The 16,210-nt window shown below is 59.0% G+C and overlaps 1 protein-coding gene across 1 annotated transcript in view; it reads right to left on the reverse strand.

Annotated features, from left to right (window-relative positions):
- The window catches only part of PRKCZ (protein kinase C zeta), a gene marked incomplete at its 5' end in the record, with an annotated part of 111,037 nt that overhangs the window by 3,070 nt on the left and 91,757 nt on the right, over positions 1 to 16,210 (reverse strand). Inside the window, 6 exon segments of the mRNA NM_001133622.1 lie at positions 7,462 to 7,551; positions 7,941 to 8,020; positions 8,738 to 8,857; positions 10,233 to 10,320; positions 10,431 to 10,566; positions 12,971 to 13,057. Of these exon segments, the coding sequence (NP_001127094.1) occupies positions 7,462 to 7,551; positions 7,941 to 8,020; positions 8,738 to 8,857; positions 10,233 to 10,320; positions 10,431 to 10,566; positions 12,971 to 13,057 (601 nt within the window).

Genomic DNA, 16,210 nt, shown 5'->3' on the forward strand with positions numbered 1-16,210 from the left:
CCTTCCCTCCAGAAGAGCCAAGAAGGCTCCCAAGACCAGAAATGCCCCCAGTGTGGCTGTGCCTGTCCCCGGTCCCCGCCGGCTGGGGGGCAGCATGCCCAAACAGATGCACCCTGCCCATGATGGCACCACACGGACCCCCATCCTCAGGACCCTCCAGTCGTTCAAGCTGGAATTGGCGGATTTCTGCTTGTACAGACATCGACTTCAGAATCTCAGGTGCTGCTTGGCAGGAAAATGCACGGCAGGAGGGGCTGGGCCTCGGCTCGAGGCTCCCGGGCGCACCCCCCCCTCTCCACTGCGGGGCTCAGGGTGGTCAAAAACAGCCACAACAACGACAAAAGCCAAATTGGGAACGGAATCATGGAAAAAACCCTCACAGGCTTTTGGGAACTTACAAAGAAATGCCCACATCCATTGGATTAACATGGCATCTACTAACGTGGCATCTGCTAGGACGCCGCAAAACAGACAACTCCTTCCATGTAAGGCTGGACACGTGTCAGGGCTGTGGCTCTCAAAGCTGGGCCACAGGCAGCATCCACGGCCAGGCCACTGGGTGGAGGAGACGGTGCTGGGGAGGAGCCGGAAGGAGGGGCCGGGGCTGTCCCCTGAGGCAGAATGGCTCACCTGTGGTGTGTGCAGAGCAGGGCTGCAGGGACACAAGGTGCCCCCTTCATTCATCAGTTACTTGTATTCTTTGTACGAAACACTTCCCGATAAAATGTGAAAAAGGGGGCATTTCCTAAAGTACTTTCCCTACCTTAGTCCTATGCTGCTTTACAAGGGTTTTAATAAGCAGCAGGGGTGGGAACAGAGCAGGACCCAGCTGGAGCTGGCCCAGGGTCCTCCAGCCCCTGGCCCAGCCCGTTCTCTGCTCCGCGGGCTCCAGATTGCCTCAGTTTCCCTGACAGCATCCCCAGGAGCCAGCGTTACCTCCTCCTCTTGCTCAAAAGCCTTCAGTGCCCATCTCTGCAGCTGGCATGCGGGCTCCAGGTCGGGGCCTACGGTGCCTGCCTTTTCCCACCGCCACACCCCGCACCCAGCCCATGGATGCCCTGGCCTCTCAGAGCAGTGCGTTTGAGTGCACGCTGGCCCGGGTCGGACGATGTGGCAGTAACAGGTGCCACCCCTGTGGCTGCAACCACAGCAGTGACCTGAGATACAACAGGGGGCCCGTTCTGTGTCAATGGGGCTGGGGTCCCAAGGGCTCTAGTTCTGAAGGGACATCTGAGAAATTGCCTGAGGGAGCTGAGGGCTGGAGCCTGGGGAGGGCACAGCTGTGCAAAGGCCCCATAGTGGGCATGTGCCTTGTGTGCTGTGGGCCACAGAGGGGCCCCATGAGACCCGAGTGAAGGGGCTGAGGGGGAGGAGGCTTTTGGACACAGGAGGACACTGCTGTCCGTAGGGCCAGGCAGGATGCTGGTGGCTTGGTGGAGGTGGTGGGGGTGGGGCGGGGAGAAGCAGCAGGGCTGAGGGGCCGGGCTAGGCCCCGCATGGCAGAGCATGGTCAGGTACAGGATGGACGAGCCCCACATGTGCTGGGCGGGGCCTGGAAGCGTCCAAGGGGACAGCACGCCGGGGTCCACTTTGGCCATACTAGCCGGCCACATGGAAACATCCTGGAGCCAGTTCTTGGCAATGATGGGGGGAGGTCCCCGAGACCACCCTGCACTGTTGGGGTGATGACTGGTGAGCACCTGGGCTGCCACTGGATGCAGGGCTGGGCCCAGGAGGTAGTGCCCTGGGGGCAGCATGGGACTCCCAGGCTCCTGGTGCCCAAACCACAGGAAACGCCCAGAGAGCCCTGGGGTGGCGGCACAGCAGTTGTCATCTGAGCATCTGAGTCATCTGTGCGTTCGAGTCATCTGTGGATCTGAGTCGTCCGTGTGTCCACGTCGTCTGTGCATCCACGTCGTCTGGGTGTCCGTGCATCCGAGTCGTCTGTGGATCTGGGTCACCCATGCGTCCGTGTCGTCCGTGCATCCACCTCGTCCATATAGCCACGTCATCCGTGCGTCCACGTCATCTGTGCGTCCAGGTCATCCGGGTGTCCACGTCATCCGTGCGTCCACGTCTGTGCATCCACGTCGTCTGTGCGTCCACGTCGTCCGTGCGTCCACGTTGTCTGTGCGTCATCATCTGTGCGTCCACGTCGTCCGGGTGTCCACGTCGTCCGGGTGTCCGTGCATCTGAGTCATCTGTGGATCTGAGTCATCCATGTGTCCACGTCGTCCATGCATCCATGTCGTCCATGCGTCCACATCGTCCGTGTGTCCATGTCGTCTGTGCGTCCACGTCATCTGTACGTCCACATCGTCTGGGTGTTCATGTCATCCTGGCATCCGTGCATCCGAGTTGTCTGTGCGTCTGCAGCCAGTCCCCATGCATTTTCTTAAACACACTCAGGTCGGCCTTAAAGCCCCACGGAGGATCCACCACTCAAGGCTCCAGCTGGAGGCCCCACGCCTGCCCTGTGCCACGCAGCATGGGGTGGACAGAGGGGTTTGCGGGTGGCCAGGCCAGGGCACTGCTGCCTTCTACACACTCCAGGCTTGAGAGTTTTATGGCCACACAGGTTGGCCCTGGGTAGTGGGGCTGGCACCAGCCCAGCTGTGGGGCTTATCCCTCTCCATGAAGTCACAGCTGTGATCCCCACTTCTGACGGCCTCCACTGCTCCACGTCTCCCATAACCGCCTCCCTCCTGCTCCCACCCCCTGCCCAGACCCAGGCATCTCTCTGTGGCCCTCCTGTCACCTGCCCTCCTCTGCGTCTTTCCGTTTCCCCTCCCTGCTGCCGGCTCCTTGCGCAGCACACAACGTGGCTGGGTTCCTCCCACCGAGCTCCTAGGAATGTGCCTGTAGCGTGTGGGAAAGTCCTGAGGCTCCCACGACACGAAGCATTAGAGTCCTTGCTCCTCCCTGGAGCCTCCCACCAGCAGCCCTGGGCCCGGGCTGGGAGGAGCAAACCGCTCCTGGCCCTGAGGCAGAATCTCCCCGGCAACATGGGCAGCAAGTGACTCTCAAGAGAAACGGCTGTCACCACGCAAACGTTTCCATCCAGGGGGAGATGAGTTAGCGCAGCACCGCCCGGCCGTGTGGGACGCATGGGGTTGGGCAGCAGGTGGTGGCTCAGCTGTTAACCTGCCACCACCTTTCACATCAGTGGGGAGCTGGGACCACGGTGGGAAATCCATCACTTCAAATCCCAGACTCCTGATAGTCACAAGTACACATCACGTGATCCACAAATACTCAGGCTTTGCGGTGCGCCAAGTACCAGGGGTCCTGCAGGAATGGGCACCCTCTTAGAGTGGCAGCCCCAGCCACCAGGCCAGGACGTAATGTCTGGACCCAGTTCCTTCAGAATGAGCCTGTCCATCACTCAAAGCTCACCCGGGACGGGCCCAGCAACTTCCCCACAGCCTTTGCTCCCACAGCCAAACTGGAGGACTCAGGATATAGGAGCCTGAGGATGTGCCTGGACCGCCGGAGGGTGGGGTCTAGACACAGCCCATGGGAGCCCCTGACAAGATGAGTGCCACCTCCCAGTGCAGGGGCAAGGCAGGTGGATCTGCCCCGCTGACGGGCCCTCTGCACACACTGCCTCTCTTCTCCAGGGCAGTGTGCAGAGGCCGGGCTCCAGGAGGAAAGCAGGGTTGGGGACCCGGTGCCGGGCCCCAGAGCCACACCCCAGCGGCAGCGACTGCCTGAGCGGTGCTGGTTCAGCTGGGGATAGGCAAAGAGGAGCCGGGGCGGCTTTGGGGTGACTGTGACCCTGTCCCAGCTCTACCCTCGGACACTCGGGGGGGCGGGCACCATGACCTTTCACCATCCACTCCTGCTGCTCCCACCGCCTTCCCCGCAGTCTGTGAAAGAGACCGAGTCCACAGGTGAGGACTGAGGCCTCACGCGTGCCCCACTCCCACATGAAGCTGACACCCACCGAGGGACCGTTCTCAAGCTGTGCCCACTACAGCCATGGAACTAAGTCCAGCACAGACCGAGGGGGCCCCCAAAGGCACCAGAAAGCAGCTGCTGCAGGAACAGGTGGCCCCCCTGGAAGGCTAGACCGAGACCACCGGACCTGCAACTGCGCCCTGAGCACGCGCCCAGGAGAAATGAACACGTGTCCACACAGAAGCGGGTTCAGAGGTGTTCACGGCAGCACAATTCACAATGGCCAGAAAGTGGAGGCCACCCGATGTCCACTGAGGATGGATGCAGAGGTGCGGTCTCCACGCAGTGGACGCAGTGGGTGGGGTTCAGCGCAGGAAGGAGGCAACGCCACGTGCTACTGTGTGGGTGCACCTTCTGGAGACAATGCTGAGGGGAAAGGGCAGGCATGAAAGGCCGCGGCGTGCCCAGGTCCACTTCCATGACATGTCCAGACCAGGCAGAGCCACACAGCCTGGTGGAGCAGCCACTGCAGGGTGTGGGGAGAGGCTGGAGTGGGTTCGGGTCTTCTCTGGGTATGGGGTGATCAAAGTGTCGCGATGATGTCATATAACTCTGGGATTGCTCAAAACCACTGAGTTGTGGATGTTGGGTGAATGGGAGGAGGACCTTCCTTCTGCCAAGGTCACATGGAGGTGGTGGTGACCCCACACCAACCCTGCTGAGGCCAGCTAAAGCAATCTGGCCAAAACAGCCACACTTCTTCCTAAAAGCCTCAAGACCTGATGGGTGGCAAGGAAACGGCAGAGGCAGGGCCGGCGGTCAGTGGCAGAGGCAGGGCCGGCGGTCGGTGGCAGAGGCAGGCCGGTGGTCGGTGGCAGAGGCAGGCCGGTGGTCAGTGGCAGAGGCAGGCCGGTGGTCGGTGGCAGAGGCAGGCTGGTGGTCGGTGGCAAGCCCTTCGCAGGCCTCTCAGGCCGGGATGGAAGTCACAACACAGCCCGCAGCAGCCAAAAGAAGCAGGGTGATGGGAAGCCGCCCGCGTGGGCAGCCACGGGGGTGATTCTGCAGTGGTGGGACCCAGGTGGGAAGCCAGGGCCGCTGACTACCTTCCAGGAGACAGCCCGCGGCAAGTGTGTTCCGGAGGTCACCTGGCGTGCTCGCTGCAGGGACGCAGACCTCTGCCAGCTGGAGGCCAAGCATGGCTTCATGGTCTCCTTGAGTTCCGGCTCGGGCAGGGTTGGACTCACACTCAGATTAGACAGTGCTCCGAAGAAAAGGAGCCCGTTACTCCGCAGGCAGCCATCTGTCCTCATCTGTCCACTCCCGGTAAACCAAGAGTGGTTGACAGACAAGATCAGGGGGCCTGGCTGGCACCAAGGCTGCACCCAGGATCGGGCTCTCCCTGGATCCCATGGTGCTGGTGGGCCCCATACGGTGGTGGGCTTGGAAGAGAGAGGGTGGGAAAGGCACGGGGGAGACTGAGCTGAGATGGGCGAGGGGAGGTGGCTGGGAGCGGGGATGTTGGCTCCTCACGTAATTCTACTAAGCACCTGCCACGGGCTGAGCCGGGTGGTACCTGGACCTGAGTGTGTGTGTGGACTGGAGGGGTTCTGCGGGCCAGAGACAGGAGGATGCCACCACTAACACCAGCTAGGCCAGGTGTGGCCTGAGATAGGGGAACGCCACCACTAACCCCGCTAGGCCAGGGGTGCCTGAGCCAGAGACAAGGGGACGCCACCTCTAACCCTGGCTTGGCAGGCACCTGGGCCAGAGACAAGGGGACGCTACCTCTAACCCTGGCCTGGGCGTTGAGGATGATTGACGGTTAGAACCAAAGGCAGATCTCTTCTCCCTTATGCTACCAGAGGCATAAATTTAAATGAAGAATTTGAGAAGGTGATTCCGTAGCAGGTGCCTATGCTCAGAACATTTCCAAGTGTGTGCATCTGACAACCGCACGACAGAATGGCCCCGTCCTGGTTTGGCGGCAGCCTAGCCGGGCTCTGGAAGGGCTGTGTGTAGGAAGGGGTGCGGGCACATTCTGGCCGCCTCACTCCCCACTTTCCCCCATGGTCCCACACATGCACAGGCAAAGCAAGGCCTTCGACTAGAAAGTGACTTGTTGGGCCGTGTGGACAAGGGCCCCCACTGACCACGGGCCAGGGAGTGACCCCCCACGCTGGCTGAGGCTGCCTGGAAAAGTTGGGTGGGGTGGGGGACAGAGCTAGAGCTGGGCTTTCTCCTGATTCAGTTCAACCTCCTCCGAAACGCACTTAATGAGCTATCCAATCTGCTTTTTTCCTCGAGAGTATATTTTAAAGGTTTTATTTCAGTAGCTCTGCAACCATTTACACAGCTGGAAACAAATTTCACAGATGCTCCTCAGCTTCAGACGAGGTCACCTCCCAATAAACCCTCCATGTGCTGGAAACATCCTGGGTGGAGACTGCGCTTCCCACACAGAACCCATGACCGAGCGGCGCAGCCTCACCTGCCTTAACCTGCCAGACACACGCCAGCCTACAGTCTGGCAAAACCCCCTGCACGCAGAGCCCCTCGGGGCGTCCGGCTCCCTCCTGATCACGTGGCCCGCCGGGGCTGCGGTCACCGCCCCTCGTCACAGGCGAGTACTGACCTCATATGGCCAGCCAGGGAACGGTCAAAACTAAAACTCAAAGTAGTTTCTACCAAATGCACCCTGCTCACACACCACCGAAATCAGATTCCTAAATCGAGCCACTGTACGTCGCGCCCTGTCCACGGACTCACTCTCCTTCAATACCCGACGCTAAAGCTCAAGCCGTGAACGCTGCGACTGCTGGTCCTGTCCAGTAACTGCTGATAAAACCGGCCATGAAACCAAAGCAAAGGCCCTTCTCTAGGACGGCCGGAACCAACAGCCAATGTGCTCACAGGCCAGGACGCATGTGTGGCTACCTCCTGGCGGCACCCAGCCAGCACAGTTGGGGGTTGCCAGGAAGCGCCATGGGCTGAGCTCGTCCGGCCCCTCACTCTCCTGGCTCCGGAAGATGAAATGTGTCTCCCCATCCTTCCTTGGGGCCCTGGAGGGTGGCCCCCCATTCCCAGCTGACCCTTCTGGGAGACAAGAGCCTTGGCTCCACGCAGGTCGGGCCACGTCAAAGACCAGCCCCGGTGGTGCGCGAGCTCACACAGCCCACCCGGCTCACACAGCCCACCCGGCCTGCGCAGCCCCGGCTCTGTCCACCAGGGGCTAGGGGTTGGAGGGGGTTGGAGGGGGTTGGAGGGGTTGGAGGGGTTGGGGTGTGGGGGTTGGAGTGGGGTTGGGTGGATACTGGGGTAGGGGTTGAGTTGGGGGTTGGGGTGGGAGTTGGGCTAGGGGTTGGGTTGGTGGTGGGGTGAGGGTTGGATGGATTTGGGGTTGGGATGGATATTGGGGTTGAGGTGGGGGTTGGGTGGATATTGGGGTTGGGGTTCGGATGGGGTGGGGGTTGGGTGGATTTGGGGTTGGGGTTCAGATGGGGGTTGGGTAGATTTGGGGTTGGGATGGGGATGGGGGTGCAAATGGGCTTTGCAATGCTTTACCAAGTCCCAGTCTATGCTGCGGAAGAACGCGTGGGACTTGATGTCAGAAAATCCAGTCTGTGGCCGGCAGCCGAGCCTCTCTTTGGGGTCCTGGAGGTTAGAGTTCAAACAAGGACAAGTCAGCCCCATCCCGGAAGCCCCATGACCCCCTCTCCTTGGTGGCCACTCCCAGTGCTGACAAGCCCTCCCCCGATGCTCTGACCCAGCTGGTGGAAATCAGACGTTTCCTTTACTGAAAGTTCCTTCCCCGACGTTAAGCTCCATTCCGTTTTCCTTGGGCACACGTTCTCATTTTGTTAGGTGTGAGTAAAAACGGACGATTCACAGAACACAGAGCTCAAATACTGAAGCGGAAAATCAACCCACACACCCGATACATAGCAGCCGACATGAAAAAATGGCCAACAGCTGTGCCTGGCCCTCTGCCCACCAACATCGAGGCCACAAACGAGATTTTGTCAGCATGGCCAGAAACGTACCTTATTTAAAAATCCTTTTAAAACATGGGAGGCTTTGACGGACAGGAACCGGGGGATCCGGATGGGCTTCTCCAGGATCACTGCAAGGGCGGAGCCTGGTGAGGACTTGCCTGTGTCGTGTGCGATTTGCCCAGTGCCGCCCAGACTCTGACTGAGCAAGAGCTTTGGGAACTCAGGCTTGGGGCCCCGGAGCCCCTCCCTTCCTACAGCCCAGCAATATCTATAACCCGGAGTCCCACCGGGTCCTCCCTGGGCCTCCCAGTTACATGCGCTGGCATGTGTCGTAGGATTGGGTGTGAACCAGCAGCTCCCCTTCCTCAGCCCCAAGATCGCAGGTACATGGGTGCCTCTGCAGGCTGGCCACCAGAGGGCACCGCGGAGACAGCCGCGTTCCCAGATCCCACATCCCCATGGCACTGAATTCCAGACCAGGAGCAGGTCCCGGGGCCTCCAGGTGGGAAGCCCATGATGGTGGCTGTGGGTTTTGGGGATGGGGGCTGTGCTTTCAGCTCAGTACAGCCAATAGCTGGGGCTCCAGCACATGCTGCTGGCCAGGGCAGGAGGGAGTTGGAGCTGAATGGGGACAGGTTCTTTTTCCTGCTGACCCACAGGTGTGGTAACCCCACCCCACGGCCCGGGCAGTGGCATGTGAGACAGGGTCCGGCCAGGAGAAATGGTTCGCAGTACGCTTTCCGTGGCACTGCTCTAGGCCCCCATGGGACCCCTCTACCCGCACCTTTGAAAAGGAAGGAACAGTCGTGCAGGTGAGGGGGACGAACGCACAGCAGGGCACGCACCTTGGAAAAGGTAGTCCTCTGTGTTCATGTCTGGGTTGTCGGTGATGATGTCGAACGGGGAGCGCCCGGCCATCATCTCAAACATGAGGACTCCCAGCGCCCACCAGTCCACGCTGAACCCTGGGGGAGAGCACACAGCCATCACCCAGTGGGGCCATGTGGGGCGGCGGCAGGGCGAACCTGGCTGGCGTTGGTTTTCATGCCCAGTTGACACGAGTGTGAGCCAGGCTCGAGCAGGCGGCACACAGGCCTCTGTGACTTCTACTTCCCAAACAGAACCAGCACCTCCGCCTGGCAGCTCAGCCTCCCTGCCACCGTCCCTGACACTATGGAGGTCTCCCAGGCTGCCTCTGGGCTGTCGGTCCTGCCAGGGCACCTGTGACCACACAGGCACGAGGCACTGGTGGAACCTGCGGACGACCCTCCTCTCTCGTTTCTGCTTTTACAGAACTAAGCTTGAAGAGACCCTTTCGCTGCAATAACGGAGATACTCTCCTGTGTTTTCTTCTACAGTCATTTTGTTTTTTAAAAAGGTTCAAGTAGTCAACCTGTTGGGAATGTGTTCCAGCAAATGAGGGGTGGGAGGCCCTGACCAGTTTTGCCCAAGGACGGCAGCTGTCCCTGGGTCCCCGGAAGTCCCCCTGCTCCCTGCTGAGGTGAGACGCTGCCGCTGTCCCACACAGAATCCCCATCCCGAGTTGGGTTCTAGACTGTATTCCAGTCTTCCAATCTGCTGTCTCTCCTCTGGCTACTGAGACTTTCACTGTGGCCGCTGGGGAGCCCAGTTATCCCAGAGGCGAGTGACCTGCCCGCCCCGCCTGCCCCACCCCCATTCTGATGGCAAAAAAATGTGTAAAAATGTCTGAAGGCACACCACGCATGCCTCATTGAAAACACCAGGATGCAAAAGTGGATGGAGTGTGTACAAACAGTATGCGCGTGCACACAACACACATGGACGCCCAACACATAAACACTCAGCACAACACAACAACACACATGCACACAGGGCTGCACACGCGTGCCCATGTTCCCGTTTCACACCCAGAGTGGGGAGAGGAGCAGAAACACTCCGGTGTGCACAGCGCCCTCAGCTGCAGGGCCTGCGGGGTCCCGTCCACACACTCCTGCACCTCCTGGGGCTCCCCAGACAACAACTTCTCCCCCAGCCATGTGTGCAGCACGGGGACTCAGGTGCCGCACCCTGTCCCACCCCCGCTTTCCATGTCTTTCCCCTCCCTGTGCCCTTGGGGCTCCCTGGCAGGAGGAATCCTGTGCAGTGCCCTCCCCAAGGGGCTGCTCAAGTGGACATGGGAGGTTTTCCAGAATTCAAACAAGGGGCTGAGGCCAGATGACGGCATCCAGCTGGGAAAAAGAGTGTGTGTGGCTTTTGGGTGTAAGATGGTCAAGGATGCCTCTCCCTGGCTGCTGGGCCAGGCCCGAAGCCGTCTCTGGCCCTGTGTGCTCCGAGAGGGGCCAGGGCAGCGGCACTCACCGTACTCCTCTCCCCGCAGGATTTCGGGGGCGATGTAATTTGGGGTTCCGCAGAAAGTGCTCGTTGTGTCGCCAGGGCCCAGGCCTTCCTGTGGGGGCAGAGTTACTGGGAGAGGGTTCTTGTAGACACTATCCCGCGGGAGAGGCGCCCCGAGACGCACACCCGGGATGGCCGGGGGAGGCGGCCCGAGGCACGCACCTTGCACATGCCGTAATCTGTGAGCTTGATGTGCCCATCCGCGTCCAGGAGGACGTTGTCCAGCTTCAGGTCCCTGTAGATGATCCCCCTCTCGTGCAGGAAGTTGAGGGCGATGCAGATCTCGGCCGCATAGAACCTGGGGGTGGGGATGCCGTCATGGGGGCAGTGCCTGTGCCAGAGGCTGTGCCAACAGCTCCAGCCTGGGGGCCACACACTCCCGTTTGCCCCACCACGGGCCCGGCATCCTCTCAATGACCAGGCCCAGGATTTGAAAGTGCAGTGCACAGGGCCAGGGAGGGAAATGCCAATGAAAGCTCCAGGACACCACCCCATGCGCCTTAGGATGGCCTGCTGTCAAAGACACAGAGAACGATGTGGCAGCCTCCACAAGGGGAGGAGTGGGCAAATAACACGATGGCTTCCACACGGGGAAGACCGGAGCCACGGCACGTTGTGGTAGCAGTGCAGAACAGCGCCGCTGCTGCAGAAGACAGTCCGGCAGGTCCTTGAAAATTAAACACGGTGCCAGGCTTGGTGGCTCATGCCTGTAATCCCAGCACTTTGGGAGGTCGAGGCAGGCAGATCACCTGAGGTCAGGAATTCAAGACTAGCTTGGGCAACATGGCGAAACTCCGTCTCTACTAAAAATACAAAAAAATTAGCCGGGTGTGGTGGCGCACACCTGTAGTCCCAGCTACTCTGGGGGCTGAGGCAAGACAATCAATCACTTGAACCCGGGAGGTGGAGGCTGCAGTGAGCTGAGATCGCACCACTGCATTCCAGCCTGGGTGACAGAGCGAGACTCCACCAAAAAAAAAAAAAAAAAATTAAACATGACTTTTTTTTTTTTTTTTGAGACAGAGTTTCACTCTGTCACCCAGGCTGGAGTGCAATGGCACGATCTCGGCTCACTGCAAGCTCCGCCCACGGGTTCACGCCATTCTCCTGCCTCAGCCTCCCGAGTAGCTGGGACTACAGGCGCCTGCCACCACACCCGGATAATTTTTTGTATTTTTAGTAGAGACAGGGTTTCACTGTGTTATTTCACCGTGTTAGCCAGGATGGTCTTGATCTCCTGACCTCGTGATCCACCCACCTTGGCCTCCCAAAGTGCTGGGATTACAGGTGTGAGCCACCGCGCCTGGCCTAAATATGGAATTCTTACGTGGTTAGCAATTCAGTTTCTGGGCGTATACCCCAAAGAGCCGGAAGCAGGGTGTTCAAGAGATTACTTCACACCCATGTTCACAGCAGCACTGTTCACCATGGCCAACATGTGGATGCCACTCAAGTGCCCCACCGAGGGATGGACGGATAAGCAAAGTGTGGCCCCTCCATTCAATGGGGCATTATCTAGCCTGAAAAAGAAAGGCAATTCTAAGACAGGCCACAGCACGGATGAACCTTGAGGATGCTATGCTCAGGAAAATGAGCCACCAAAGGACCAACACTGTGATTCCACTCCGACGAGGTCCCTAGAGTCCTCGAATCAGAGGGACAGAAAGTGGGACGTGCCCGTCTGGGGTGAGGATGTGAGGCTGGGGCGGGGGACAGGGAGGGAGTGTCTGATGGGCTGAGCTTCAGCAGGGAAGAGGAGCATGCTCTGGAGATGAGACGGGGGCTGGCGGTGGCTGCAAAGCATGGGGTGCTTTCAACGCCACTGAACTCCATGCCCCAAAATGCTACCTTTTATGTTGTGTGTATCTTGCTACAGTTTTTAAAAACAGCCTTGTGGGAAGTGTACTGTTCTAGATTTATTGCCTACTGTCCTATTGCCAGAAAGAATCTAAGGTGACTCACAAAACTGCCTGGAACGTTCTTAAGCAAGGAAATGAGGAAAAGGAGAAACTACAGAAGACAGGAAAGGTCCAGGGAGCTGAAATAAGCCCCCAAACGGTCCTGGAGGCCCTGCGGCTGCCAGGGGAGGCCCAAAGATATCAGAGATGAAAGGGAGGGGCAGGAAGGAGTCTCTCAGGTCCCTCTAGAAACAGACCCCTCTCGTTCTGCTCCTAACGCTGAGTAAATGCTGGCCATACTGTGCCACTAACAGGGTGAAGAGCAGAACCAGGGCAGAGCCACCACAAACGCGGCACAATCCCAGCAGACTCTCACTTCTCTCGGACGAGGCACGGTGCTGCTTCGGGGTGGGGCCCAGGGGACTGGTCTGAGGCACCATAACTCAGGAGACCTCCCAAATGTTGTGACTCCGGAGCAAATATGGAATGTGTCACAATGCGGGGGACGTCACACTGTGGGGAACACGGTGCCCTCTGCCATCCTACCTGGACCTCCCTCCCTTGAGCTCCCTGCTGACCGCTGGAGAAGGTCCCCGGCCCCCTCCACGCGCACCCACACCCCCCGGTCATACCCCCTCCGTGCACACCCACCCAGCCACCCCACCACGCACCTACCCGGCCAACCCCCTCCGCACACACCCACCCAGCCCCCCTCCGCGCGCACCCACCCGTCCCCCGCTCCGCGCGCACCCACCCAGCCCCCCTCCGCGTGCATCCACCCGGCCCCCCTCCACGCGCACCCACCTGGCGTGCTCCTCAGGGAGCTTCCTCTGCCTCTGCATGTGGAACATCAGGTCCCCGCCATTGACGTACTCAATGACCAGGAACAGCCTGCAGGGAGAGAGGCGCCGGAGGCTGCAGTCACCTCGGCAGACGGCGGCCTCCTTAGACAGAAGCCCCCACAGAAGCGGCCTTCGTGGGCCCGAACCCTCCCGCAGGTTCAGTCTTGCAAAGAGCAAAGAGCAGCAGGACCACCCTGGCAGCAGAGAGGGGCTGGTGGGGACAGGCTGCGGGGTGGCTCGTGAAGGCGGCAGGTGAGGGAGTCGTGCAGGGGCCTCGCCGGCCTTCGCTCTTGGCCACTGTGTGTGGACTTGGGAAGTGTGGGTGGGCCCCAGAATGAAGGAGGTGGCCTGTCACCAGGTGGGAGTGGAGGTGGCTTGGACCAGGGCTGGGGGCTGGGACAGGATCTGCTGGGGGCTGGAGCGAGGCGGTTTCTCGCATGGGGACAGCACCGCAGGTCCCGGGTGGGGTGGCCTCAAGGCCTGATTTCATCGCTGTGAGGCTGAGGAGTCCGCCAGCCCTCCAAGGGGACAAGCTGGGGTCAGGGAGAGGCCAGGTGGGAAGTGGCATCCCGGTTTCGCAGACGTGATCATATGATTTTAAAAGATCCGCGGATGTCATCAGGACCAGGCAGGCCCTTCCCGTCTCAGGGACTGGGCCACGTGGTTTCTCTTCCTAATAAGGTATTTTCCTACATTTCATGAGACTCAATTTTCAAAATTAAATTCTCATACAATCTCCCAGAAATACCCTGTGGCGGGTTTGTAGGTCAGCGGCTCCTCTGGCACCTGAATTGTTTATTTGCTTCGGACTGGTGGCTGCTCCTGGCTGCCCCTCGTGGAGCGGGGAGTGAAGGAGGGAAGTGTGTGGCGACTCTGCCCGTTTCCCTCGATCCCACGCAAGTTCCCACACCACTGCCACTGTTACGCCTCAAGGCACCTGTCCCTGCTCCTGCCGTCCACGAGCTCCCAGAATTAAGCCAGAGAGGACAGAGGCCAGTTTACACAGGGCAGGTGAACTGGCTGCAAATAATCTGTGAAGTTTCTGATTGGAAACAAACTCCTAAAAATCAAAAGAGCCCTGGGCCCCGAGTGAGGAGCTGGAGAGACGTCCACGTGGCCAACTGGGCATCCTGAAGAACAAGCCGCGCCTTTGGGGAGCGGCTGGGGAAGGGAGTGGCTGGGAAAGGCTCGTTCTTTGGCTTTTGTTGTCTCCCCTGCCTCCAATGGATGTGCCTGGAAATTCTCTGGTAACCTGGCCCTTGTCCTTGGGGACTCGCTGGTCCACTGCTGCCTGTTTTGTAAATAAAGTTTTATTGGAATGAGGCTACGCTCACTGGTGCGTCTATTATCTATGTCTGCTTTCCAGCCACTGTGGCAGAGGCAGTTGCTAACAGAGACCCTGTGGCCGCAAAGCCAAAAATGTCTACTCTCGGGCCCTTCAAGAAAAAGTTTGCCAATCCCCGGTATAAACAAAATAGCAATGACAGAAACAGCAGCTCTGAGGGTGCCCTCAATGTGCAGGAACGTCCTCAGTGCACCCGTGGAGGGACTCGTTTAGTCATGTCAACTCCACGGGACGAAGCTCCATGAAGGCCTCCAACCCCTGGAGGACACCCACGACCTAAGAGTCGGTCAGAAAACTTTAAGAAAGAATTTATTCAAAACCCTTAGAGTGCCCGGGCACGGTGGCTCACGCCTGTAATCCCAGCATTCTGGGAGGCCGAGGCAAGCAGATCACCTGAGGTCAGGAGTTCGAGACCATCCTGGCCAACATGGTGAAACCCCCGTCTCTACTAAAGATACAAAAATTACCCAGGGCTGGTGGTGTGCACCTGTAATCTCAGCTACTCAGGAGGCTGAGGGCAGGAGAATCGCCTGAACCCAGGAGGCAGAGGCTGCAGTGAGCTGAGATTGTGCCACTGCACTCCAGCCTGGGCGACAGAGCAAGACCCCGTCTCAAAGAATAAAATAAAAATACAAAAAACCACAAAAACCCTTAGGGTGACTTCACAGCACATTTTTTGCCACCAGGAGTTACACGCCCCAATGGGTGCTGGTCCCTTCCACCTGTCCCCCCGAGAGGAGTCACGTTCACCCCAACAGTGCTGCTGCGGCACCTGGGAAAGGCCTCCACGGCCTCTGTGGGTTCATCCTAACTTTAAGCTATCACGGCCCATAGGACAGGGACAAAGCCAATGCCATTTCCAGAGAAAATAAAGAAATAAATGAATTCTAGAGAAAAGCATCAATACAATGCCTCAGGAGGCTGAGAGAATTTGGGGGACATTTAAATACTTAGAGAGGTAGAGGCGGAGGCCGCTTCCTCTTCCTCTCCAGAGAAAAGCCAATCACGGGAACTGTGCTGAAAGCCATTTCTCTCTGCCTAAGGCCTAGGACCCAGGCAGCTTGCTGAGGAAGCAATTTATTTAATTTGCAACTGCTCAAGCTGCAATGACGGTGGGGTTTTTTTGTCTACAGAAAAATCTTAATGCTACTTTTAACATTTCTTCAGAGCAAAAACCCACCAGGACAATCTGGTGTCAATTCACTCTAAGGCGACTCTGCGTGACACAAGCTGAGACGGCTGCTGACAAGACGTCTGGAACCACGGCTGAGCATGCTCTGAGCCCACTCTTCTCCTCATGCTGGTGGTGTGCACCTGTAATCCACATGGGCTCAGCCCACTTGGGTGCCCCGCAGGCGCCGTCCTGCATAGAGGCTCTCAAGCAGGGGCGCAAGGCCAGGCCAGGGGGCGTGTGTGGCTTCACCCATAGCCCCTCAGTGACACGCACAGTCCTGACCCCAAGGGACGCTGGGAAGCACAGCCTAGGGGGGTGCTGAAGCTGCCCCTCCTTGTCCTGGTAGCCACACTCGCCATGTCATGGCCTGGGGGCACTGGGGATGCCCCTCCCATGTTTGCAAGGGGAGAGGAGCAAGCAGAGCCCAAGCGGAGGTGGGAGGCGGGAGGCGGGACTCATGAGACACGGGCCCTCAGGGCTGTTTTTCTGAGACAAGATCTCACTCTGTCACTCAGGCTGGAGTGCAGTGGTGTGATCATGGCTCACTGCAGCCTCGACCTCCCAGGCTCAGGCAATCCTCCCACTTCAGCCTCCCGAGGAGCTGGGACCACGGGCTCGCACCACCACTGCCAGCTAATTTTTAAATTTTTTGTAGAGACAGGGTCTCAAGATATTTCCCAGGC

Source organism: Pongo abelii, chromosome 1 (assembly GCF_028885655.2).
Source record: "Pongo abelii isolate AG06213 chromosome 1, NHGRI_mPonAbe1-v2.0_pri, whole genome shotgun sequence".
Classification (NCBI taxonomy): Eukaryota; Metazoa; Chordata; class Mammalia; order Primates; family Hominidae; genus Pongo; species Pongo abelii.